This window comes from Accipiter gentilis, chromosome 7 (assembly GCF_929443795.1).
Source record: "Accipiter gentilis chromosome 7, bAccGen1.1, whole genome shotgun sequence".
NCBI classification, from domain to species: domain Eukaryota; kingdom Metazoa; phylum Chordata; class Aves; order Accipitriformes; family Accipitridae; genus Astur; species Astur gentilis.
Window position 1 is genome coordinate 1,371,163 of NC_064886.1, and position 26,393 is coordinate 1,397,555.

The following is a 26,393-nucleotide window of genomic DNA, read 5'->3' on the forward strand; positions in this document are numbered from 1 at the left end:
CTTCTTTGCCACCTCCTGCTCTGCAACACCGGGATGGGCACACTCTGCTTCTGAAAAACGGCTTAGGCTGTGCCTGCTGCTGCTTCTGCCAATGCCAGCAGCAACCTGCTGGCTGTCTCAGCCAGGAGGAAGACTCAGTGCGAGGAGATGCTGGGTCTCCTTCAGAGAAGGGCTGCTTTGGCTGGACATGAGCAGCGGGGCATATACGCAGAGCCCTTCCGTGGACCCCGGCTCACCTGCTCGCACAGGGAACGGAAACCAAACTCCTCCAGCCGGTCGAGCTCATAGGTTTCCCCCAGTAGTGGGTTGAATGGCTTTGCGGTGCGGTGGACAGTTGTCGAGTAGGAAGACACCGAAAACGCAGCGACGAAGCACATCTGCTCCGTGGAGCTCTCGCACTTGACCGCTTTGTCCAGCAGCTCGTGGTACTCGAGGTCCTCTGTCAGCCTCTGCAGCATGGAGAGCGGCTCGTTGAAGTTTACCTGGAGGGGAACAAGTAAATGTTAGCAAAGCAGGAGAGATGCCAAGCAGGGCACTTCAGCCTTTGCTTTTTTCCCCCAGCGCTGTAGCCTGCTAACCACCGGCATCCCACACGTTTGGCTCTCTGAGCGTGGTGCAATGTGCTCCAAGAGTCAGGGATTCAGGGTGGATGGAAACTGCTGAACCGAAGCAGCAGCCCCACAGCGCAGCTCATGGCGCAGGGCTGGATGTGCCAAGGCACGCTGCGCACACGCTGCCTCTGCAGCATCACACAAATGTTAACCAGAGGCAAGAAAGATGTGCTCTGCTCTGCTCCCTGAACTGTACCACAAGAGCGCAAAGGCTTTGAATTTCCCAGCTGAGAAGAGGTGTGCCAGGGAGCCAACAGCCCCGCAAGCTAACCAGGTATTTCCTTGCTCCAGTGATGGAGCACCACTGACTCCCAAAATCAGCCTCAGCAGTGAGACCAGCTCCCCCCTGCCTCCCGGCCAGCATCCCACCAGCCATGAGCAAGAGGTGACGCGGGGCAGAGACGTGCTGCTCCCCGGACTGCCCTCCATCACCTCCTGGCAAAGCCATCCCTATGCTGGGCTGCAGCCCAGTTGCTCAGAAAAACTTGAAAAGACACATTCCAGGGTCTCCCTGCTCCTGGGACTGCAGCCCCACAAAAGCACCCGAACTGCGTGTGCGAGCTAGAGGCAGCAGTGGCAGCAATGCCCCACGGGGCAGAGAGCAGAGGGGAAGCTCTGTCCCAGGAGAGCCCGAATGAGTCGTATTTCCACTCCCAAGTCATGACTTTGTCAATTAGAAACCTTTACTATATATTGCTAGGTTGGACAGGCTGCAAACGTCTCTGGAAAAAAAAACCTGGTTGATTTTAGCAATATTTTTTGTTCTGAAAAGAATTAAAATAAAAATAAATGAAGGGAAGATGGAGATACTTTGTCTCAAAAGGTCTTCTGCCTCAAAACCATGTGAAATTCACTTTTTATCTTCAGTTCAGAACAAAGAAATATATTTTAGAAGGAGCAGATGGTTGAAGGATGGGAGAACCACTTCTATAAGCCAAGTTACACATTTCATACTAAAGAAAACAAACTCCAGATTGTTCCACTCGGGGATTTGGCCTGTAAGCAGCAGGGATCTTACAGCATCTGAGAAAGAAAGAGCTGTGTAGCGAGGGCAGCATCACATCCACACAAAAAAGCAAATCACTGCCAGCTTGAGATAACTCTCAGGAGAGATGCAGGTGGCACGAGAACAAAGCCAGCAGCTGCATCCTCTCCACCAGCACCGCTTGGGCAATGGCAAAGCAAAACCTGTCCACGGAGGAAGGAAGATGAACCCACCCAAAATGCAAAATCCCTAAAGCTGTTTTCTTCCTTTACAATGCTGCAGATTTGTTTGTTCAGAGGAAAAATTGAGTGAGCTGTTTGCACGGAGAGGTTTTTCAGTCCATCATATCCCCTGGGAAGGGGACAGGGTCTCAGAAATGCTCTTAATTTGCCGAGAATCAGGTGAAGCACGTAGAAGGAGAAACTCCCATCACTCAGTGCGCACAACAGGCTCACTGACAGTCTGTGCTATAATTAACCACGTTTCCAAACAGCTGTCCCTGAGCCGGCCGCTCCGCTTCCTTCTCCTCCTTTGCTCCGTTTACCACAATGTCAGCTTGAAAGCCCTCGCTCCGCAGCTCCGTCTCAATTCACTGAGCTGCCGGCTTCTCCTGCACTCCAGGCACACGTACTACAGAGAGAGAATTTAAATGGCTGTTGCACAGAGATTAAATTGCTCCCTGTTGCCTTACCACAGGCTGCTTGTTCTTAGGGTGAATCTCCCAAAGAAATGCCACGTGCAGCTGAGTTTGTGGGGTGCAAAGCGTCTCCCTGCCTCTGTATCTGTACAGATACCCAGAGAGAGGAGCTAACAGCGAGTGGTTGATGCCAGGCTGAGCCCCTTCTTTACAACCTATAGCTCTGTTGAACAGTTTACAGAGACAGCCAGGTCCACTTTCCCCAGGAGGGATGGAGTAATTGCATCCCCTGAGCCGGCATCGGGGGCTGCTGTGCAAGCAGAACATACTGCTCTCAGGTTTGGACTCGGCTTTAGCAGCTCCCGCAATGATTTGATTGATAGGGAAGGTATAAATTTCCTCTCTCCAGGCACCAGCAGCTACTGGTATTTCACGTCCTGAACTTATTTCTGTACCCATCAAGCCTTTATCTGATATTGATGCTGCTGCAGAAATGCTAACAGACGGCGCTGGGCTGTATATCTTGGCTGGATATAGCACAAAGAAGAGACAAACTCATCTCTCTTACTTGAAGAGTGTCAGGCACTGCTTTAAAAAGAGACGAAATACAATCAGTTCAGCATCCAAGCCCCTATAACACACTCTTTCCCCTTTACCCAGCAGAGGAAGAACCCTGAATATGGCTCCAGGGCTATGGTTCATGCTTTCCTGAGCTACTTCCATTCCAGTCAGTGCCACAATAACCCCCAGTCACCCCCAGCTGTTTTACAGCTCTCCCAAGCTCGCCACGACTTCATAGTTTTTGGGGAAATGGATTCCTTATGATGGTACCTGGTCCCATCCATGCTGCTTACTGGGCTGGTGAAGACCTGCTAAAGAACCAGCAGCTTGGAAAGGGCTAGTTTGCTCTGAAAAAAATGGCTGTAGTTTTGGGGGAGCTTTGGTGTGGGCCCCATTTTGTCTGGGTAGATGAAGCACAGGGTTATTTATCTGCACGAATTAAATGCACATCCCGCTTACCCTCTGTGGCAGCCCATGCAAGGGAGGTTCCTCCACACAGACCCCTGCCAGCAAACCGTCTGCTGACCACGTGCAGGAAGCCTTCGCCCCAAGAAGCAAACCCGGCAGCACCCAGCGGTGCCGTTAATCATCCCCATGGCATCTCCTTCACCAAAAGGCTGTTATTTGCAAGGAAAATAAAGGTACTTTGCATCCCTGGGGTAAAACGCAGCCCGGCCACGCTGTCGCTGCAGGTGGGGCTGCTCCCTGAGCATCAAGTCCCCAGGATGCATACTGGGGAAAGCATGATCAGCAACAAGGTCTCTTCTTCTAGTCCCTGGGTGAAACACTTGAATCCTCAGGGATTCAAGGTGTCCTCGTTCCCTCCTTGCCTCTGCAACAGTTGGATTTGCAGAGGACACTCGAGCAACATCCCCTCTGCTCCAGCTCGCCCTGGGACTCGTGACCAAGCTGTCAGGGCTCTCCGCAGCTGGCAGAGCAGAATGGATCAGTCCCAAGGAAAGAGGCGATCCAATTCAAATAGTCCCTAATGTAACAGCCACGATGTCAAAGCCATTTACCACAAAGCAATTGGCACTACAGCTCTGTGCTGCTGAGGACAGCCTCCTCCTGCCTGATGGTTCAGCTTTCTGGCTGTGCTGGCTCTCCGGCAGCAGATGGATGATTTCAAGGGGCAAATAAATTGCAGGGAAAAATGTAGAGCTTAGAGTCAGCAGAGCTGAGCAGCAAGGACACATCAGTGCTGCGGAGCAGGGCCAGGGAGAAGGGTGAGGTGGTTTCAGAGGGCTCTGCCAGTGCAGAAGTCAGTTCCCCAGGACAAAGTTGGCAGCTGGTGACATGCTCCTGTCCTGCTTAGGGCTGCTAGACTACCACAGCACCTGGCAGGACAACCTCGAGCCATAATCCAAGTCCTCTGCACAGCCAAGAGCCATGCCCAAACTAAACCCTCAATGCCAGCATCACAGCAGCACCCTCTCCACCAGCCCTCAGTGCCTGGGACACGCTCACTTACAGGCATGGGGATCTTGGACAGCTCCTTGCCGATGCAGTTTTTCATGATGCTCCAGAGGTTAAGGCTGTAGTTGGGTTTGTCAGGGATGCGAGTCCGTCTCCTCTTCTTCGGCAGGAGATCTTTGCAAGTGGACTCATTGTAGCTGCTTTGATTTGAGCTTTCAAAGACCTGTGGAAGCAACAGAAGAAACACAGGTCTAAGCTGGACTTGCCCAGCACGATCCAAACGCTCCCAGGAGCAGCAACCGCAGCTCAGAAGACAATGCATGCCCTTGTACTGGGGAGCATCACTGGAAGCCTGTTCTCCAGGGCATGGGGGAAATAATGGTGCAATTCCCCCCCAACACTTTCCTGCTTCCCTTAGGAGGGTGCTTCGAGTGGTGCTCACAGAGCAATCAACTCTGCTCCGTCCTGGAGGCATGGGAAGGAGCCAGGTGGAGAGTCCCTCCAACAACCTCCTCCTCTCCTGCTCCTCTCTCCCGTTTTCATCCCACTGGGCCCATCCCTCCCACTCTGCCCAGCCAACTCACACTGTCCTCCAGGTTCCAATCCTCAGGGTGGCCCTCGCTGGCCCCACTCAGGTTACTGCCTGAACGCCTGCGGGGAAGAAAGTACTGGCTGGTAAACACAAGAAAGGGCAGACAAGGGGAGAGAAGAGCCAGGGCTGGTGCAGCACAGCCTACATTACTTGGAGCATCTCCCTGCACCACCCCAGGGTGCTGCCAGGAAGGTAACAGGGTGATGGAGGCTGTGCGCCAGGACTGGGAGGGGATACTCAGCACGGTATGACCCAGCCTGGGGGCAGAGAGCTTCTGCTTTTGCCAGCAAGGCCAGCGGTGTGACCGTGTTTAGACCACAGGTGCCTCCAAGCCCAGACAGATGCCCAGGGAGGTGTAAGAGCAGGTCAAGGCAGACAAAGGCAAGATACTCCCTGCTTCTGCCCAATGTTCCAAGGGATCTCCCTCCAAGTCCCTGCCCAGGCTTCCCTCAAGCTCACATCAGCTGCTGGGGCAGAGGACTCGGCTTTCCCGCAGCATGGGCTTGACGCCTGCCCTTCCTCACCTGCTTTGCTATAGCTGGGGCCATCCTCAGCCTCGCTTGCTCCAGGAATGCAAGGGCAGAGGGGGGCAGTACAGAACCCTGGGCAGAGGCAGCCCATTTGCTGGGGGCCATGCACACAGAGTGATCCCACGGGAGAGGATGCTGCCCTCAAGCCCAAGCACAACACCAGGCAAACGGTCTCTCCCCGCACTCACAGCAGGTTTTGCCAGGTTGCACTGCGCAACGCGCGGCCTTGGGGCGCAGGCTCATACCTGTGATGCTTGGGGTCTGCGGTTACAGTGATAAAAGCTGGTGCATCCTCCATGGCATCAAAATACTCCGTCTCTTCATCTTCATCACTGGCCTCTCCTTTTGCAGACTGCACACTCCCTGTTGGTGCAAAGGGTTTGAGATGCTCAGCTGCTGCTGGTCCCCTTTAGAACCCATCGAGCGTGAGTCTGTCCCCAGAGCCTGCCCTCTTCCCACTGTGTCTCCTCCAATGCTGGCTCCTTTTACAGCTTGTCCCCCTCCTCTCCACCCCACTCCATGACAAGAGGATGCAATACCAATTTCCAGCTCCTAAAAGCGAGGATGTACCCCGGCAGCGTGTGTCCAGATCCCCAATCCAAGCCACATAAGGCTTCCCTGCCATGCTGGGGAGCACCTTCAAAAATGTCACCAAGCTGCCTGAGCCAGATGCATGCCCAACCGTGTCCAATGCAGCTGCCCCTCCAGCACCTCCCTGTCTGCCGGGAAATCCGGTTTGGATTAGAGCAGAAAAAAAAAAAAAGTCACGTGTTTCAGGTGATGTTCAGAGAGATTTCCCAGCCCTCGGGTTTTCCAGCCCTGCACTTATAAACATTTCTCTTCTCTGCTACGGCGGGAGAGATCGCTACAAAGCCGGGAGCAGACATTAATCGTGGTGACTTTTGAGACCCGGTGCAGCTCCCCTGCTCCTGCCCTCACTGTGCTGCGCTCGACAGTGCAGGGCACGCAGCGGAGCTGACCACCTCTCTCAAGGCCTCTGGGCAGTGCTGCTGCTCCGGCAAGAGGGATGCCATGGGCAGTGCCAAGGCCACGTGAAGGGACCAGAACAGCCACCCCGGCTCCAGCCACCTCACTGCAACAGCCCGCCTGGCTCAGCAGTTGGCTCGGCTTTCTGGCAGGGTTCGGCGACCTCCTTCCCCGCATCGTTCCCACACTCCTCCAAAGGAGCAGCATTTGGGCTGGATTTGTGCCTGTCCCTACAGCGATTTCACCCCTGCCCTCTCCAGCTACACCACAGAATCATTTAGGTTGGAAAAGATCATCAAGTCCAACCACTAATGTAACGTTGCCAGGTCCACCACTAAACCATGTCCCTAAGCACCACATCTACAGGTCTTTTAAATACCCCTGGGGATGACTCAACCAATTCTCTAGGCAGCCTGTTCCAATGCTTGACAACCCTTTCGGTGAAGAAATTTTTCCTAATACCCAATCTAAATCTCCCCTGGTGCAACTTAAGGCTGTTTCCTTGAGACCATACAAGAATGAAGGTAGTGTCTGGCATGGCCGTCACCCCCCTGCAACAGCCACTATTCTCTCCCTTGAGTCCATATATCCTTAAAAATAAGATAAGGCACTATTTGCAGTTTTTGGCTACCAGGCTGTAATTAATGCCTCCCGCAGGGAAGCAGATTTGGCACGAATGTGCAAAGCTGTTAGGTTTTATTGCCCGGTTCTCTTGCAAGCAGCAAACAAGGCCTGGCTGTGCCACCACCACCCCACGCAGCTGGGAACTTGGCAGTGCCAGGGGACCCTGGGCTTTCTCCAAGCACTATGGCTGCTCTCCAGCAGCCAGACATGTGCCCACCAGTGAAGGCTATGGCTACTAAAATAGTCTGGAACAGTGTAAGCGAGCTGGGGACACAGCCCTCTCCTGCATCTGTATCTTGGGGACATCCAAATCTCCAAGCAAGGAGCAGCAGGACAATTGGGGACGATTATGCCACAATGGGATCCATTAAAAAAAAGAAATCACAGGCATACAGGGCATTGCCTCGTGCATCCTCCCCATCCCTGCCGACTCGCTGGGAGCAACCGAGCGGGAAGCCCCATCCAGCCCGGGGCTTCCCACAGGGCTCTGCCCCTGTAACAGCCCCGTCCCCGCTGCCCGGCCCGCCGGTGCTCACCCTTGGCAGTGCTGGTGATGCCGGTGCTGCTGGAGGACAGGCCGGGAGCTCCGCGGCAGGCTCGCTCCAAGCTGTTGTGCTGCTTGGCTAACTGCTCGATGGTCTCCTCCAGCCGGATCCTCTGCTCCCGCTCATACTGCAGCATCCGTTGCCATTTTCGGCTATGAGTTTCGGCTAAGTCCAGGAAATCGCGGCAAGCCTGGAGGGCAGGAAGGGACACATCAGCACCCGGCATGGCCCTTGCAGCCCGGGAGCTGGTCACAGAGCCAGCACCGGCACGTGGTGACTCCAGAGCTGACTCCCCACCACTCCCCCTCCTCCTGTCCCAGGACCCTGGTTTTACAAAACACAATCCCAGAGCTTTACACGATCCCCTGTACCCATGGGGCTAAACCCAGTTCAATTCTGACCATCCAAACCTGAATCGCCTCCGAGGAGATGGCTGCAACATAGACAACTGCCTTGACACCACAAAGCCTTCATGATGTCTCGGCTCACCATGCCCCAGCCCTACAGCCTTTTCCTGTCCCCATACCATCCCTGGTCCCCGGGAGCCAAGGCTGGGCTCAGACAAACCTCAGCCAAGCCCAGCCCTCCATGGCTGCCCTGAGATCCCCAGCAGCCACCTCCAGCTCCGATCCTGCAGATGAGGAGAAGCTGGACAGGACAAGGGTCCCCAGGGTGACAGCCACAGACAGGAGAGGATGCTCAAGCCAGGAGCCGACAAGCCCTTTGGTCCAAGGAGGCAGAGAGGGAGGATGCCCAGCTCCTCCCCGGAGCCACACAGCTCAGCAGACAGCAAAGGGCCTGGCCTGGCCCCAACAACACGTTCGCCGTGGCCAAAAGCCCTCTCCTCTCCATGATGGGCCCTTTTCCAGGGAACAGGACCCATCAGCCGCAGGGACACAGGCAGACGCATTCAGCCTAAGGGAAGGAGAGCTCACGGGATGCACTAAGCGATGCCTTGCAGGATGCACAGCATCCCTGTCCCGTGCCATCAGGCAGGAGACAGCAGGGACACCATGACCTAGGCTGATAGGAGAACCTCTTGGTGCAGTAACCACCGCCACAGCTGCTCTGAGACCCTCTCGGCATCGCCACGATTCCAAGCATCATCCATCCCCAGGCGCGCCGGACTCCCAGCAGGAGGTTTCCGGGTGCAGGACGTCCGTTTGGGGATGGGACGCTGCCAGCTCTTGCGAGCTGCCTTTCTATTGTCTGACGAGAGAGAAACAAGCTCTCACAGCTCTATTTTTAGGTTATTTTTTTAAGTTAGACTGAAACACCGAGTTCCCTCGGCTTTGCCGCTTCCTTTGCAATCAACCCCATGTGAAGCTGAGCACAGGGGCAGGGTTGCACCTCCTCCTCCCTCCCCTAAATCTCTGCAAGTTGGGACACACTAAACTTCTTATGTTTAAAAGTAGGAAAATATGATATTTATGGAAATTCTATAGGAGTTTGGAGGCAGGCTGGCAACTTGCAGGCAAATTAACTGCTTTGGCTAGCTCCAACTCATCACCATACCAAGGGAGGTCCTCTTCAGATAAACGCTGGCCTGAAAAACTCGAAACTATTCAAAAAGACTAAAGCCAGCTTCCATGACCTGGCCTGGTTTTACCAGGATTTGTCCAAGAAAAGCTCCAATTCATCAGTTCTTCATCAAACCTCTCCTTTGGATAGGAGCAGGTTTTAAGTCTCATCCAGGGAAGGAAGTTTTTCCTTTAATAACATCACAAACAAATCACCAGGAAAGTGAAACAAAGCATCAGGTTTTCATATTTTAGGTGAAGAAGCACAAAGCAGAGGGAACCAGTATCCCATGATAAGAAACAAAAATGCAGAGGTAGGCACGCATGCCTTCGGTGACATCCTGAACACTGCCACATCCCCCAGGACCTCACCACCACCCCCAGCCTCACCTCGAGGAGCTCCCCCAGTTGCGGGAAGACACAGAAACCAAACTCAGCTCAGATACACGAAGGACAAACACAATGAGTTTGGGTCTGTCCTTTGGGGGAAAAAAAAAAAAAAATCAGTGTAACCCATCATATTTAAAAAGATGTTTTGCTTTGTATTCGTCTCTACTCTCTCCTGCTTGTTAACACCTGCAGTATGGAAGGACCTGACCCTGCATTTGTGTTCTCTCCATCCCTCATCACTCCTGCCTGCTCTCACTGCCCAGAGCTCAGTCCACAGGTGGATTTCTGCAGCATCAGTCCCAGCATCAAACTGGCCGGGGTGAATTTAAACCCACAGACCATGCTCTTGCAAACCTGCTATTTTTTCCCGTGCGGATGGGTATAATGCAAGTGTCCCAAGGGTGAGCCCCAACATACATCAGTCTTCAGTATCATTAAGGCTCTCTAATGAGATGCAATCACATGTGGTTCTGCTAGGCAGAAACAATTTAGCCGAAAAGCACTTGCAAGCTCTGAACACGCGTTTGTCCTATGGCGTCAGCTTCTCAGCCTCTGGATTGCTATTTGTGGCCATCAGCAACTCTAGGAAGCAACTCAGCAGTGCTGTCACAGCAATGGAGATACCTGCCTGCCCGAGCTCAAATATTCCCCAGCAAGCACCACATGGCAATGGCGTTAAGGCTGTATGATTAGCCAGAAGAGCAGGTGGAAATGACCCCGGGAAAGGAGAGGGGCAGAGCCCTTTGCAAATAAATCCTCAGAGCCACGATGGGCAACGTGGCTCCTGCAATCTTGGAGCAACGTGGCAGGTCCTCCCGCTTTGCTGTTTCTCTGACTGCAGGTGGGGAGGTGTCAGGGTCCTGTTGCCCCAAATTCCCTGCTGTGCACCTATCCTAAACGGCCCCCCCCCCCCCCCCCCCCCCAGCCCAAACAGGGACCACCCAGCTCCTCCTCACGTGAGCCACAGACCCCACGGGGCTGCATGGATGGGCGCAGGGAGAGGCGAGACCGAAGATTTTCATGGTGCTTCGCACCGCGTTTTCACCTCGTTCTCTGGAAGCAACTCAGCTCCTCTCCCCACCCCAAATAGTCCTCTTGGCAGGCACCCACGGCCACAAAGCCCATGGGCAGACCCTGCCCCAATGCCTTCATACCCAGCTTCAAGCTGAAGCCTCCTGCCAGTTAAAACTAACCCATGCCCCAAGCTGGCAGGCCGGCTTCTTTTATTACGCTGAAGCATTGCGATTAAGAGGATGGAAACACAAGGGCAAGTAATGAGATAGCGGCCGTGACCTTCCTGGCCCGGCAAAGCTCATTATCTGCTCCGAAGGTCCCTCTCCGCAGGCAGCCCACACGTAGCGGGCACAGATATACCCATTTTGGCACAGCTCGCTGGCACCAAGGATGAAAATTGCTGGCTGTCCCCGGCTCAGGGGGCTGAGCTCTTTAAAACGATGCGCTAGGAGATCACCTGTAATTATCCTACTGCAATTAAACACAGTTTGTAAGGTATAACGGTAAATTAGGGGAAAAGGAGGTAATTACAGAGGAGCCACGTGAAGGCAGCCCTCCAGCACGTCACCAGGCAGCTGGGAGCTGTGGGATGCGGAGGAGAAATCGCTCGATCACTTGACAGGAATCAACATACTAAATAAAAATCACAGCAGATAAAACCTCAGGTCCTCCCATCCCAAGGCTGCCAAGCTTCATGAAGGATCTATGTTGTATCCCAGATGGAAATCCACACCGACAGGCTTCATTTATAGCCATAACAAAAAATAAAAATAAAAAAAATCCAAGTGATGGAGAAGTGGCCATCAGCATTACAGACTTTCTCCACTGAGCACGGGGAGGTTTTGGGAAGATGACCGGGATGGTCCTCGCATGGCCCCACACCCTGCCGGAGGCAGTGGTACCATGCAGCAGGTCAGGACGATGCTTGTTTATGACAGCATCCCACAACTTGTGTCCACATGGATTTAGGGGCCGGCTGGGGTATGTACAGGGTTTATCCCCTGTTTTCAAAAGACTGCTGGGCCACCTTTCTGCAGCCTCTTCCTCTGTAATTCGGACATACTGGCAAAGGACCCTGCCCGTGGCCTGATCCAAACCACAGCACTCATGAAGCATCTGGATCAACCGCAGGCAAGCGTCACGTTTGCTCACTGGAAGACAAGCGATGCCAAGGGTGGCAACAGGAGAACATCCTGCAAGAAAGATCCCCCCAAAGCCCAGCTCCTCAGCTGCCAGCAGCAGCCAAGCAAATTAAAATTATTAATTCGGCTTTATACCTCCTACAGCCAGACACCGCAAAGTTGCACAGGGATGCTCGCTGGAGGTGAGACTAAGCACTCAACAGGGCTCAGGGTGTAGTTTTCTGTTGCCAGAGCTCATTCCTGAGCCAAAACCCGCCCCAGACCCCCAGTACGAAGCGGGGGCAGCACCACAGCACCAGCCCACAAGCTCCTTGGGGCTGCAGGGAGCAGGGGGCGAGTAGCTCAGACACGATAATCTCCCATGGAGAGGTCGATATCGAAGGGAAATTAATTCCAGCCCTTATCTCGGGCTCGGCTGACTGGTTTTCCTCAACGCCTACAGCTGCTCACATGGTCCTTGATGAGCCAGGTCTCAGCCCGAGAGGTCTCAGCCCCATCTCGGCTCCATCCAGGCTCACCGCCCGGCAGGGAGCCCCAGCCCCTTCGACGGCTCGAACAAACCCCCGGCTCAGCCGAGGCCGTTTTGGCCATCCCCACCTTTGCCAATGACAAACCAAGACCAGCAGCTGTTGCATTTCAGCGTTTGCTCACACGGCGCCAGCTCAATCGAGGAGCCGCGATGACCCTTCCCGGAGACAAAGAAACAGGCGCATCAAACACAGCCGCAGTCTGACAGCCTCCGAGGCCGCGTCCTCCCCAGCTGTCAGCAGCGGTAATTAAAACACCGCTGGCTGCTGCCTTCCACCAAAGGACATGACACAACTGACTTCTGGTTACAGCTGCAAAAATCCAGAGAGCTGCACCTTCCCCTTGGACATACCTTCCTCTTCCAGCAAAACCCCTCACAGCACGCTGTCCCCGTCCCCGTGAGATGCAGGATGTAGCCCCTGGATGCACGGCACCGGAGCCAGCACGCCAGCGCGCCGCTGCTGCTCGGCGTGGGGGGACACACCGGCGAGGCCAGGACACCGCTGCCAGAGGAAACAAATCCAGAAGGAAACCATTCATGAGGCTCTGCCAGGACCAGTCGGCCAGGTTCCCTGCTCTGGGCTGGGACAGCTTCACCACTGGTCTCGGTGACGTCCATCACCGAGATAATTTTTCCAGCTGGCTGAGCACCACCAGCTCCCAGGGCTGTTTGGTGCCACTGTGGAGCAAAAAAATGTGGCCGGGAAAATGGTCCTGGAGGAGAGGGGAGCAAAGGCAAGTGGGAGACAGGATTGGAAAGAGGCATGTCTTGCCAGGTATAGGTTTAGGAGGTGATGGCGAGATCCTGAGCAGCGAGTGGCTGTGCAGGGAAAGAAGGCAAAGCAACGTTCACCGAGTGCAACAGCCGGAGCAGGAGGCGGCACGACAGTGGGATGCTCTCTACACACCTTCCCCAATGCAGAGCCACAGCAGAAGCTAGGACTGGCAGCAGGAGAAGCCCCAGAGCTGCAGCTTCAAAGCCCAGATCCTTCCACCAGCAACCCCAGCGCAGGATTTGCAACAGCGCACACCCGGTCGCTCAGGATCAGGCCCGCAGGTGACACCAGTGAGCTCCCAGCAGCACAAGAGGCACACGAAATACCTGCTCTAGGATTTTCCAAGACCGGTCAGGCTCTGCAGTCCCTGGGACGGGGCCTTCCCAAGCTCAGTGCCCAGCACCCCAATTTCTGGTCGCTCCTCTGCAAATGGGTGAAACAAGTCAGGCCATCGGCCATTGCTGCTTGCACCCCGAACGGCAGCACCCAGCTCGCACCAGCTAAGGGCTGGCAGGTAGCTGGGGATCCCGGGGTGCTCTGTGAAGCTCCCATTAATGCAGGGGGTGCTGGCAGACAACTGTGCACAGCCCAAGGCAGGATGTAACCCTTGGGCTCTTGAGTGTCAGCTGCCATACACCATTAGCAGACGTCTGCTCAGCACCACGGGCATCCCAGCAAGGCAGAGCAAATAAGTGCAAAGAGGCATCTCCCATCGCCCTCCTACTGGTTTTCTTGGATGTTTGCAAGCAAGAACTGCAAATCCGCTCTCTGCAAAGCAGCACGGGAGGCTCAGGCACTGCTGCTGCTGCAGGGACCCAGCAGCCGCCGGATTCCCAACAGCCACCGTGCCGCTTTGGTGCAGGGTGCAAGCAAAACGGGGAGCAGATTCCCATCTCTGCGTAAGTCGTCCTAAATCTCAGCCACCGCGACTGCAAAAGCTTTTTGAAATGCAGCTGCTGGGGAGCCCTTATGCAGCACCAATGTTGCGTAGGTCCGTCCTCCCTGATAGCGACGCCGTGAAGGGCACCAAGAGCTGGGAGACTCCCAACAGACCCCAATCCAGAGGGTTTGTCTCTTCTCAGGGAAGGATCCAGCCCAGACAGAAGAGGTGGAAGTGCAGCCTTCTGGACCTTCTGCTTCACCGCTCACATGCATCGCCACTTCCCACCTCCATCGGCGGGTTGTGTCACATCATCCCCAACAGCAACAGATCTTGCAAACCGCACGGGATAAAGGCAGGCAGCTGTTTTCGGCAGCAGCGATCCTCCCTCTGCAGCCAGCCAAGGAGCAAAGGGATGGCCTCCACCGGTAACACTGGAGGGACGCAAGTGGCTGCCTTGGACCAGTCTTGGCACAGATTAAGGTGAGGGCAGGGGACACGAACCTGGCTGAAACTCCCGCATCCCAGGTCATCGCTCATTCATTTCATTAATCCTCCCCCTTCAAAGGTGAAAACAACTGCAGTCGCTGAGTAGGAGCAACGCCTCGAAATCCAGCTTATAAAACCCTTACGGAGCGGTGGGTAAATTTAGTTACAGCTGAACCTGATCTGGGTTGTAAGCAAGACACAGCCGCAAATCCACATTACACTGGTGCAGGGACATGGGCCATCCTCGCAAAGGTCAGCAGGCAAGGGGCTCCTTAATGAACATCGCACAAAGGACAGTGCAGTCCCCAGTTCGCAGGATGAAAGCAAAAGAAAAGCAATTCCCCAGCAAGCTATATGGCTGTGGTGTCGAGGCTACGCGCATCTAAAGATACAGCCTTCGTATAGATATCCCCATCACCGTGTGCAGAATTTACTCACCCCCCCCGGTTTCTCTGCAGCACGAGGAAGACCAAGTCACACCCCATATGCCCACATCCCACAGAGCCACTGCTGCCGCGATGCAGCTGCTGCATTTTAGCACTGCCTGGATGCCTGTGGGATTCGGGCAGTGCCAACATTTGCTCCGGTCCTGCACAACGGGGCTGCTCCTACCCCCAGCCCAGCCAGGCAGGGACAGGGCACAGCGGTGCTGTGTGTGCAGGGTTTCGGGAAGCCACCCACTGACAACCTGGAGCAGGGTCCATCACGAGGGAAGTCGGCTGCTTTCGGTGCCTCCTGGAGAACAAGGCAGTTTCTCTGTCCCATCCTACCCTGCCTGCACAAAATTTACCCGCTGCCTTCCTCAAAGGTCTCCCCATGACCAACACTCCAGCAAGTAGGAGGAGAGGGACCGGCAGAGGATGCTGTGCCCACCCCCACGCAGCATCCCACCCCACTAGGAGACTGGCTTTAATCCTCCAGCACCCCAGCTGCTGCCTCCCCACGCGCAGAGGAGACGGCGGGGTACAGGAGGTGGCACAACGTGCCACAGCTTTTGCCACAGGGCCAGAGCTGGACAGAGTCCCGAAGTCCAATCGCCAGCGTTGCAGCCCAGAGGCCATACCGTTTCTCAGCATCATCACGATGCAGAGTCACGGTTGGAGAGCAGCAGCCAAGATGCTCTCTGGCTCCGCAAGTAAGCTTGTTTGAAAATAATTAAGACAAAGGTAAGGTTAAGAGGCAGAGTTGCTTAGTCACACCTGAACGTCCCAGCCAGTGCTCACCCCTCATCATCTTGCAATTCCAGCAGATCACCAGCAACTAAAGACAAGCTCCATCCATCTGCAGTACAGGCACAAGGTCCTGGGGAAGCCCCGTGGTACCTGCAACCAGGTGGCAGGAGGGACAGAGGTTGCTTCTCCTCCTCTCCTTGGCTGGAACAAGTTGTTGTAGCAGGTCCTAATCCAGCGTTGGATGGTGGAGCTGTAAATCACCATCAAGACAAGGAGGCACAGCCAAGGTGGCCAAAAGAGTATGTTTTTATGGAAAAACACCACCAAGGCTCCTGCAGATTCCCCTGGAGAAAGAGGCAAGGTGCCATCAAGATCCTGCTGGGGAGCAGGAGGCAAGACGTGGTGCCACCAACTCCATGGTCTGTCCCTGTGCCTAGCAGCCACCACAGCGATGGGCAGATTTAGCACCTTTCACATTTGTCACAGCAAATATAGCAGATTTCACAGCTTGTTGCAAGCTAATAGGAACACCATTAACAGCCCACCAATTATTTATGCAGCTGAAAACGATCACCCGAGGTCACCTGCATCCTGCCAAGGTGGTGGTGTCACACGCTGCAGAGTGGGCTGCAGAGTGGCCGTGTTCCTGGTTCCTCAACGGGAGCAAACAGTCAAAATTAGATACAGGGAATAAGAGATAAGGTTAATTAGCTTGAAAGTGTAAACGATCACATCGAGGTATACCAGATTTCTGCCCAGGGGTCTGAACCACGGGGGATGACAACCTCTCAGGAAGTCCTAGCAAGGCCAAGCATTTCACCACCTCCAACATGATGCTGATGGATGCCGAGGGAACGCACTCAAACCTGCGGTCCCACCTGCCCCAAGCATCCCAGAAGAGCCCTGCAAATCTTAGCTTTGGGGAGGAAAAAACCTACCAGAGAAGCATTCGCTGTTCTGGGAGTGACGTCTCCTGCTCCTCAACCAGACCCTTCCTTTGCCTGCATGGGACAAGGACCACTTCATCGCCCAGGAGCGACACAAAAAAAGGCAACCACCAGATGCATTCAGTCATCTCTTTTTCAATGGTGAATTATTACAGCAAGAGCCGTCACTTCATTCATCAGGGGAAAGAGCGCCTGGCTGTTTTGCATGCGTCTGGTGCTGCAGAGATAAGTGCTCCCTTCCTTCCTGGAGTCATCAAAATCCTGGGACACATCTGCGCTGCTGCTTACTGCAAAACAGCCCCCCAAGGGAAGGGCGATTTCTGATCCTCTTTTTAGCTCTGAACACATTCACACCATGTCAGCACTCCAAGCGCATGGCACAGCATAAAAATGAGCCGTTTGGATTCAGAGCGGTGAGATACACAGAGCATTTGCACGAAAAGGGGGTTAATTTGTCCTTCCCCCCCACCAAAATACTCTGAGCAGAAAGCAAAAGAGAAAATATAAAGATGAAGCCAGCTTGAATCCCAAATGATCTCGCACAAACAGTCGGATCGCAATGAGGCGCGGTTTTGAGCGCAGTCATCTGCCGCAACAGCAATGGTACCCACAGCCATGCCGGTGGCCCCAGGCCAGGCTGGCTGGACACCACCAGAAGCAGCAGCACAGGGAAACATCCAGATCAACGAAGTCTGCTTAAATAACAGCAAATCTGTCCCAAATCCTTGGAGTGAGCCCCAGCCGGCTCACGAGCATCCTGGCTGCCTGAAGCAGGAGGATGCAGGCACAGTAAGAGCTGCTTCTCCCTGGGGCAAGAGGAGAACCTAAAAGAAGGTGCTGGGCTGAGTCTCACCAGGTCACAACACCATGAAAAAATAAGGAGGTATTGCATAAAAACCTGTGAGGACAGTAGGTGCGGGTTGGACGCTGAAAATCATCCCACTCCCTATTGCCTTTCTTTCCATACTTCTAAGTGTTACATTGGAAGGAGCTTTACATCCAGGCAAAATAGGTGTTACAGAAATGCACGGACATGGAAAAGCTCATCAGTGCCCCAAGGGGGACTGGGAAGATACCAGAGCAGAGCAGGCTCCAGCTCATCTCTTGGTGACCTGCAGCACGCACCCCACGCTGCCAATGTCAGCATCTCAGCAAGACCCCCAACGCTCACCCAAGGTGCTCCCAAAACCGCTGATGGTCCCGTTCCAGGTGGCACGTTGTGCCCCAGAAGTGCCCGTTTCTCTCTGGGGACTGTGGATTCCCTGAGAGTCAGAGACATCCAAGATGGAGACATCTACACTTGGCTGGGAGTTGGAGTGGCTCTCACGGTTGTGTCTCTAGAAGTTTTGTTACCTTACCATGTTATTTTGGGCCATCCGCCTAAATGCCACAAAGACACCAGCGTTCCCTGCCACGAGGCAGGCTCAGCACTGCTTAGGCAACCAAACACACCTTGCCCAGGGTGTAGCTCTTCAAAGAGGACCTCACACCACATCCAAAGAACAAGAGGCAGTCCAGGGCCGGCACTGGCATGACAGCCAGACTCTGCCTGCAGCAAGCACCATTACAGACATGTAATCCACCCCATGCAATAAAGAGAGGATTAGTGTGAAATGGTGGCAAATCCACCAGCCCGGCTGCGTTAACAGGCTCTAATCCCGTACCCACGCAGTCTTTACATAGGCTGCCGAATTCATCATCATCGTGTACTCGGCATGATAAAAGGAAATTTTCATCGTGGCTCTGTGAAGCAGAATAAGCCAACGCTGCCCAAGGGTTACAGACCAAAGCGATGCCAGCTAGGAGCTGTGGCGATGCCAGCTGGGAGCTGTGGCCCAAAAAAGGGGCAGGGTCTGGTTTCCAAAGCATCGTGCTCCAGTGGAAAAACAACTAAGGCATTTGCTGGATGCTTTGGCGTGCTGGCATCACTGGCCCCTTCCACCCCAAACCTCGCCGAGCAGTGCACCGCAGTCTCCGCTGGCTGTGCCGGAGAGTTTGTCAGGGCACCGCAGCATGCCAAGGATGCACCGGGACCAGTAGAGAAGCTGCACAGGGAGCTGAGACTTCATGCTGGGACCTCCTGCTGCAGAGTGGCCGGCACAGAACTGTGCCCTTGCAGAGTGTCACTGCTCTCCTTCGGCAACACTCATGTCTTTGGCTTTTCCTTTTGATGCTCTTACCCACCCAGGCAGCAGCAGGGCCCCTCCACTGCCACGTGTGCCAAAAATCACCTCCCTGGGAAGGTCCCAGCATTGCCTCTTCCCCCATGGGGAGGTACCTCAGAGCAGGTGCTGCTCTTCTTTCCTCTTCGCTTGCCCAAACCACCGAAAACCACCACAGCAGCATGGAGACCCTCACTGGAGTCTGCAAAGCAGAGGAGCCAACACCACGAGAGCAGCCAGTCTCCACTTTTAGCGTACCAGGAGACCTGATCCTGGCTCTGGTGTGCTCAGAGAGCTCTGTCCTGCAAATGGCTCTCTCAAAGAGAGATTTAATAAGGCTCTTGCTAGCTGCTTCTTTTCTCATCTGCTCAACGGAGCAAACCCCAGGCTGGAAAAGCATCTGTCCCCAGCCACACGGCGGACGGCTGCAGTGGCAGCGAGCAGCTGGCATTGCCCACGGGCAGCTCCAACCCTGGGATCTGGAGGAAGCTGCTTCAGTTCGTACCTCCGTTTCACCCTCATGCAATGCCTTTGCAATCCGCTCTGCTGTACGAGAGGTGCTGCAGGAGCAGTGGCTGCCGTTAGCAGCTTGTCTAGCAGCAGCACCCCTCTATCCTACTCATCTCCTGGTGCCGTAAATTCTTCCTGAGTAAATCCATGGAAAAAGCAGTGCTGGATTTCAGTGCCTTCTCCTTCGAGAGATGTTGGAGGAAGAAGCTGTAGAGAAGCATCTCTGTGCATCAGCCCGGGCAAGAGGCAAACACACCACTTGTGGTACCAGGGGCAGAACCCCAGAAGGGATTAACCCAGCGATACATTGCTATTTGCCCTCCCCTTATCCGCATCCCACCCCAAGGTGCAATAACCACCAGGCACAGACACGTGGCAGCTGCCCGCGTGTGGTGGGCAGCTGCCAGAGGATCGCACGAGGTACGGGCAGGGCTCACCTGGTTACAGCGCTGCGTTTTAACATCAGAAGCAATGCCTGGCTGGGCTGTCTCACGGTTCAGCAGAGCTGCTGATTAACATCAGGCATTGCTGACAGCGCAATCCCCATCTCCGACGTGCTAAGCCCACCGACATGTAGCCCTGCTGACCCAGCAACTGCCTGGGCAGAAATGCTCAAAACCCTCCTCTGAAGCTGCAAGAGAAAAGTTATTGCTCTCGGCCAAAAAAAACAGTAGGGCAGAGCTGCAAGAGGCATCCTCAGGTGCTGGTGACAGACATGTGCCCCATCATCTTGCATGAGGCTCTGAGGGGAGCCCCAGGACAAAAGTCTGAAGCCTCCCATGCATCAGAGGAACACAATGAGGAGGAGGAGGAGGAGGAAGCGGTGGCAGCAGCAGAGAAGAGGCAAGAAGCCCCCAGGCATGGTGAGGATGAAGCAAGTTGCCTGCAGGAGCACCAGCCGAAAGCCCTGGCTGGCACAGAGGCCCCATGGGCACGCACGAGGTCCGAGCACCCACACACTTGATATAATCTGGAAGGCTGGAAGGACTCAGCAACCATGTGGAATGATGATGATGAGGGAAACCAGAGGAAGGCACTGCCTGTCTGGACAGATCTAATCAAAGATACCCTCACACCTCTAAATTAAAAAAGCAATAAAGAATGCTCCAGGGAAACTTGCAGCAGCTCCGAGCACAGGGGCCGGGCTCCACACCTCCACTCCCCTGGACCCCAGCCCCGCTCTGGCAGCCAGAGATCCCAGAGAGACACTCGTCACCCTCCACCACCTCCCCCAGGTAACAGCAAAGCACCCACCAGTTATTTATTCATCAGTGCGGCGCATCCACAGCAAAAATGCCCAGGACTCGCGGACCCCTCGCTGCAGCCTTCTCATCCGATGAGGATTAGGGTTGGGTTAGAGATTTAATCCCAAAGCCGGGGGTTTTCTGGGTCGGTGACATGGTTTTCAATGCGCCGATTAATGCGTGTGTCATTAGCACAGCACAGATAATTAACACAGGCTGGTACATGCAAGAACGAGCTCCTCCTGCATGATCACCATTGCAATAGTCACAGGGAAGAGAAACCCAGCCCCACTGATTTTAGGCACCAGAGCATCTGCTTGGGGCCACTGAGGGCAGCTGGGGGCAATCCCTGCCACTAACAAAGCAAATCCAGGGGTTGAAGCTGGAGCTTGCTCACTGCAGTGCCTGAATTAACCCCTGCAGTACAAGGACGCACAGGGTGGAGAGCTCCTCCAGCCCCACTGGCTGTACTGGTGTGAACTGGGAGCAGCCCAGCAGGTTACTGTTCCTTCCCTGCTCAGCATCTCTGTCCTGCCTGCTGGCAGCGCTCTGCAAGCAGAGAGGAGGTCAGGTCCATCGTCCTGCCTGGATTGTGATGGGTTTCAGGGACCCCAAGGAACGGCATCGCACGCCCACCCACGCCAGCAGCCAGCTCCACACCGGGACCCAGCCAGGTTTGCACCGGCAGCATCACCCTGGCGCCTGAGCCCCGGGGACTCCGTTTCCCACCAGCTTTAAGCAGTTCTGCAAGCAAACACAGACACATACGGCAGTTAACCTATCACTAAAATAAAACATTAGAAACACAATGGGCTGGAGGCTGCTCTGGTGAACCTGACACAGCTCAGAGCACATACTCAACATCAGTTCGGTTTAATATGGAAAAAATTTGAGGAGTATGGATTAATCACAGCAGCATCCCCATGGGGACAGAGGAGGCTCAGGGCTCCACAAAAACAGCACTGAAGCTGGGACACGGGAAGGCAGAGGAGCAGGGCTCTGTAGAAGTGCATCTTTTGCCCAGGCAGCTCACTCCAGCACCGGCACCCAGCAAGTGTCCAAATAAACGCATTCAGCAGGTGTAACCCCCCCGGCTCCAGCACTCAGACCCTCCGCAAACCCACCCACGGTGCCCACCAGCGGATGCCTTCACGGGGCAGATGCCACTCGAAGTCTCCAGGAACTGACCGTGGCCACAGGGAGAGGTCAGCTGCTCCTCGAGCCAACAGCATGTGGCACAAGCCACTCCGTAATCGCTGCTGAGCCGGAGCACAGCCCCGGAAGGCTCCGGCAGAGAGAAATGCTGCTGGGGCTGGAGAACACAGCCTCTGGGATGCTGGTGGGCATCCCAGAGAGGCTTAAACAAACTGCCTGTAGCCGCCTTCCCCAGGGGAGAAGCAGCATGTACTGTTATCGATCTCGCTTTTGGTTCAAGCATTGTGCTCTGCATACTTAAAAACCCTCCCTGCAGGTTCAGAGGGTTGAAGGATGCTTTTTGCTGATGCCTTGGGGTGCTGGTGCTCCAGAAGGTTCCAATCCTGTGGGAAACGAAAACCCACGCAGGGAAGTCAGTCTGCCTCAAAGCAGGTGCCGGCATGCTCCACGTGATGAGCTTGGGTGGCCGCTGGCACAGTGGCCTCTCATAAGGGCAGGTGTGGAGTCCTTCAGGTCCCCGAGATCGCCTGCTCCACGCCAGCTCACACAGGGCTCCCTCCTCACGAAATCCTGCCCACTCAGCACCGCACTCCTCTCACCCCTCCTTGCCCAGGCTGTGCCAGCCTGGCAGAGCCATCCTCCACCTCTGCTCCTCATAAACCTCAAGGAAAAATGCAAACTAACCCGGGAGCGACACATGGCCAAGCCCAAGCCCTGCTGCTCTCCATGCTCATGTCCCTTAAAAAAGCACAAAGCAAGGCAAAAGAAGAGTGCAGCTATTGCACACTCACACGCAGTTCAGCCACCTCCGAGCTTTGCTGTAGCAAACACCATTCCTATTAAAAAACTATTTCTAGCAACACCCACAGCACTGTGAGCTCTTCCTGACGCCCAAACCGGCTTCCTCAGTGTGTCCGCACAGCCCTCCTGCCTGCTGTCTGCTGCTAAATTATGAGACGGGAGCTTTCCCTGCTCCTTGGACGAGACTATGTAATTCAGCACAGCACTCTTCGTCTCTGTTCCTCTAATTATCCCTTTAATTTGTTGCTTCTTATTTTTACGTACCTCCCACTCCTCCCTCGCGGCAGATTGAGACTTGCTTTTCTGCGTCTCCTCCTCTTCGCTCCTCACAGCCCCGCTGACACGGGGTGTCTTGGTCCCAGCGAGACTGAACTCTGCTGTGAGTCTCAGCCGGTATGGTGTTATCTGAGATTTCCAAAAGTTCAGAAGGGAGCAGAGCGAAGGAGTGGCTCGCAGAGGTCTGGGCTTAAATTTAAGCTCTGCAACGGTCAGTCCCTTCACATTTTAGATCCTCGCCTGCAATGCAAAGGTCCAGCATGTCCCGCTCTGCCCAAACATTCCTCTGTCATCCCGAGCATCACTCATCCAGGGGCGGCCCAAGCCACTTTTTCCCCATCTCCAGAGGGGAAACACCCGGAGTGAACCAAGGCAGGCACCCAGAGCACACAGCGAAGAGGTCACCTTCGCAGCGAAGCTCTCTCATTTACATATGTATTTATTTATTTCTACTTACTTCCTGCTGCTCCCCGTGACTCCAGGGACATTTACATAATCGGATCACAGACAGCTGGACGGAAACCGCAGGCGCCGGCCCCGGAGCATCCATCCCTTCCCGCTGCAGGCAGCAAAGTCCAGCCCTGCCCTGTCCATTGGGTGCCAGCCGGGACACGCTGGCCGCGCAGGTCCCAGCCGGGAAAGGGACCCAAGCACAGAGCCCGGGGCTGCTCGGGAAGAGGGCAGGGGCAGACGGCTCCTGGGGGTTTGTCGTAGCCGGTGGTTAGCAGGTCCGAACCCCCCTAAACTGCTCCGTGGTGCAACTGAAAAAGAAGTGAACGTGGAGCAATCTCGGCAACAAACGAGCAACGCTGCATGTCACCGTCCCCAGCCGTGGACGTGAGCCACAGCATCTCCTGCAAAAGCCAATCTCTGCTGCACGAGCAGAGGCGATGCCCTCGGAGACAGGATTTGGCCATGCTGGGTGGAGCAGATCAGCAAGGTTTGGTGCTGGGGCCGGAACAGACCATGGACGCGGAGCATCCACACACCAGCACCAGCCGGTCGCTGCTGGCTGAGACGTCTCTGGGGAAAAGCTGGCAAGCAAGGGCAGTTTAATTTCTCCTGCAAGGAACTACCGGCCCATCAAAAGCACCCTGTGGGACAGGATGCGTGGCCCTGAGAAGCCTGTGAGGATCAAGGTGGGCAGGAGCAGGGTGTATTTTCACCTACAGCCAGGAGATGGCTTGACTCCAACGTGCTTCCTTGTAGCAATGTTTCACGTTTCAATACAGAAGATTTCGGGACCTTTGCATTGCACAGAGCCACCTCCCACCCCATGAGAGACTCCCTGGGGAGGGTCTGCACAGCAGCTCACAGAAAGCATCACCCCATGCTAAAAAGATAAATCACGGCGCAAAAAGGGATCCGTGCAGGAAAAGGTGAGCGCGTAGCTGGGAGCACCAGCCCACCATGATGGTGTGGTCAGGCTGCCAGTCCCCCCTGCTCCTGGTCCCCAAAACTCTGCCCTGCTCGCCCTCCTCCTGCCTTTCTAATCCATCCCCCTCACAAAGCATCGCTGTTTCCTGGGGGTCAGCATCCCCCTGCCCACAGCTCCATCACCTCCCCCTGAAAAAACAGGCTCATCAGCAAGCTGAGAGAGCCGCAACCACCCCCCCAGAGCTGTCACTCCGCTCCTCTCCTGCTTCTTCCAGTTACAGCCTTTCCCCTTCAGACATCTCCTCAAGACACTCAGCCAAGAGCTGAAGTACAAAAGGATGCTGTTAAAACCGGGTCTCTTGACATCCACCTGAAAACACGTGCCTCGCTCCCTCCTTGGCTCCTCTTACCTGCTCAGTGTTTTGGACAAACCACATTTCTGATGTTTTTAACCTGTGCAACAGTTTTTTGTACCATTTCCCACTATCCAGATGGCCTCGCTCAAGTTTTTATCGTGTCACAACCACCACAACCTCCTCCTCTCTGGGCTGGACGTAGCAAATATTGCTCTGCTCATCCTTTCCCAAAAGGCTACTAGAGAAATCCAGTCCCCAGCAATTCCCTGCCCACATCCCATCGCCGGTCTGCCTCCTAATAGCAAACCTTGGCAGCGCCGAGGGCTCCGCTGTCACCTCCTATCACTTGCAACGTGCTGCCATCCCTGCTCCAAAAACTTCAACAAACTCTCTGCTGGGAGAGCACTGCACAGGCACCCCCGAAGCTGCTCCAAAACACAAGGCACCGTCTCAGGAAGCCCCTTCCCCGCCATGGCTACAAAATCCTGTGAGCACGGATGGGGAGGATGCTGCAACCGCAGGGCTCCTGAGTGCTCTCCGGTTCCTGCTGTGGATTATTATTTTTTTTTAAAAGCTCACATAAAACAACACACGACCTCCTTTTGCTCAGGGCTTGGACAGCACGGCAACAGCACTACTCTGTTCACAATTCCCCAAGCTCTGTTAGGCTTATTCCAGGTCTGTTAGGGTTCTGGGTTGGTTTTTGGTTTTTTTTGCTTTAAATATTTTATTTAGTTTTGCTCTCTCTTCCCCTCCCCAAAGCTCCCCAGGGAAAATAAGGCTCCCCAGGAAGGGCTGTCTCACTGCAACGGAGGCAGATCCACACTCCAAACAGAAGCTATCCAAAAAATAATCAGAAAGCACCGTCACGCTGCACAAGGCAGGGAGCAGTGTCGGTGCCAGCACACACTTCGCAACCTCCAACCAACCAGTCTGGGAGAGCACAGCCAGCACGAGACAGCTCTCGGACCCCGAGGGGGTTAAATCCCCCAGTCGTGTAAAACAAGGGCAGCTTCATGGAAGTCAGCGAGGACGCAAGTGATGTGGGGACGTGTGTCTGAATCTGCAGCGGACAACGGGCTCCAAATTGCTGTGCCAGCCAGAAAGCCACCCCCAGAACAGCAGAAAGCCCCTTTGCACTCCAAACCTCCACACTACCTGCCTTTACATCCAAAATGTCCTGGTTTGGAAGCTGTAAGGATGTAGCAGACCTGTGCCTCAGGGGGTTACACATGTCTGCTTCTTGGGCTGCACCTTCCCAACTTCCCATCCCCTCACCGCGGCGCTGAGCCAGCATCGAGCCCCCGGCCATGCCCGAGCCCCGTGCCAGTGCACAGCTTCTGCAGAAAGCCGGCGCACAGGGAGAAAACGGGGCCGTGCCGGAGGGGAAAAAGGACGATGGAGGAAGAGGAGGATAAAAACGTTTCTCCCTCTGCCTCCTCTCACAAACGCGGTGGCTCGGCCGGCAGCACTTACGTTGATCATAGCATTGGAAGTGATGCGGAAGAGCGTGGCTCGTTCGTTCACCGCCTTGATCTTCTCACCGCTCTCAGCCGGCAGCTTCAGGTTCTCCAGCTCGCTGAGTGAGCGTTGCAGGGCCGCCCCGTGCTTCGCGATCAGGTCATTGCAAGTGCTCAGATCCTCCAGCTTACTCGAGAGGGTTTTCAACGTGCCGTGCAGCTCGCTCTTGTCTGACTGCGAGGCGGGCTCCTCATCGCCCGAGTCATCTGCAAAGGGAGGGATGGAGAAAAAAAAAAACAGTTTCCATGGTTACTCCCGGACCGTACTAACCCGCTATCACCGCGGGCAGGGGGACCTCCTGCCTCCTCCCATGTGCAGGCAGCTCTGCTGGGGCTGGGGGTCGCGGCCACCGCATCCCCCGGGGAGCGGAGCACGGTGTGGAGGAGCAATGCGGGATGTCACCCAGAGCCCCGAGGCGGTGTCCGAAGGGTTTCTGTGGCTGTAATGGGGATTTGGTTCAGGGCTGCTAAGGCTGAGTGATGTGGGGTGGCACGGGGGGTACTGTGCTGGTGCCACCGAGGAAGGGCCACGCGGCAAACCTCCCCTTTCCATGCATGGCCACGGGAGCCAGGCACAGCGTCAATGTGCCCTGCACTGGGAGCAAACCTCACAGGGGCTTTGCAAGGTCTGCTTTGGGCAGGATAA

The 26,393-nt window shown here is 55.0% G+C and overlaps 1 protein-coding gene across 10 annotated transcripts in view; it reads right to left on the reverse strand.

The window, feature by feature from the left end:
• Positions 1-26,393, reverse strand: part of OSBP2 (oxysterol binding protein 2) — a 122,453-nt gene that overhangs the window by 7,474 nt on the left and 88,586 nt on the right. For 9 of the 10 annotated variants that reach the window (XM_049804101.1, XM_049804100.1, XM_049804103.1 and 6 more), the window contains 6 exons: positions 25,704-25,954; positions 7,480-7,678; positions 5,578-5,695; positions 4,795-4,861; positions 4,266-4,433; positions 237-482 (listed from right to left, as the gene is read on the reverse strand). In XM_049804101.1, coding sequence (XP_049660058.1) covers positions 237-482; positions 4,266-4,433; positions 4,795-4,861; positions 5,578-5,695; positions 7,480-7,678; positions 25,704-25,954 — 1,049 coding nt within the window. Of the gene's footprint in view, positions 1-236; positions 483-4,265; positions 4,434-4,794; positions 4,862-5,577; positions 5,696-7,479; positions 7,679-22,482; positions 22,834-25,703; positions 25,955-26,393 lie in introns of those variants that run through there. The other variant, XM_049804110.1, reaches the window with a different exon arrangement.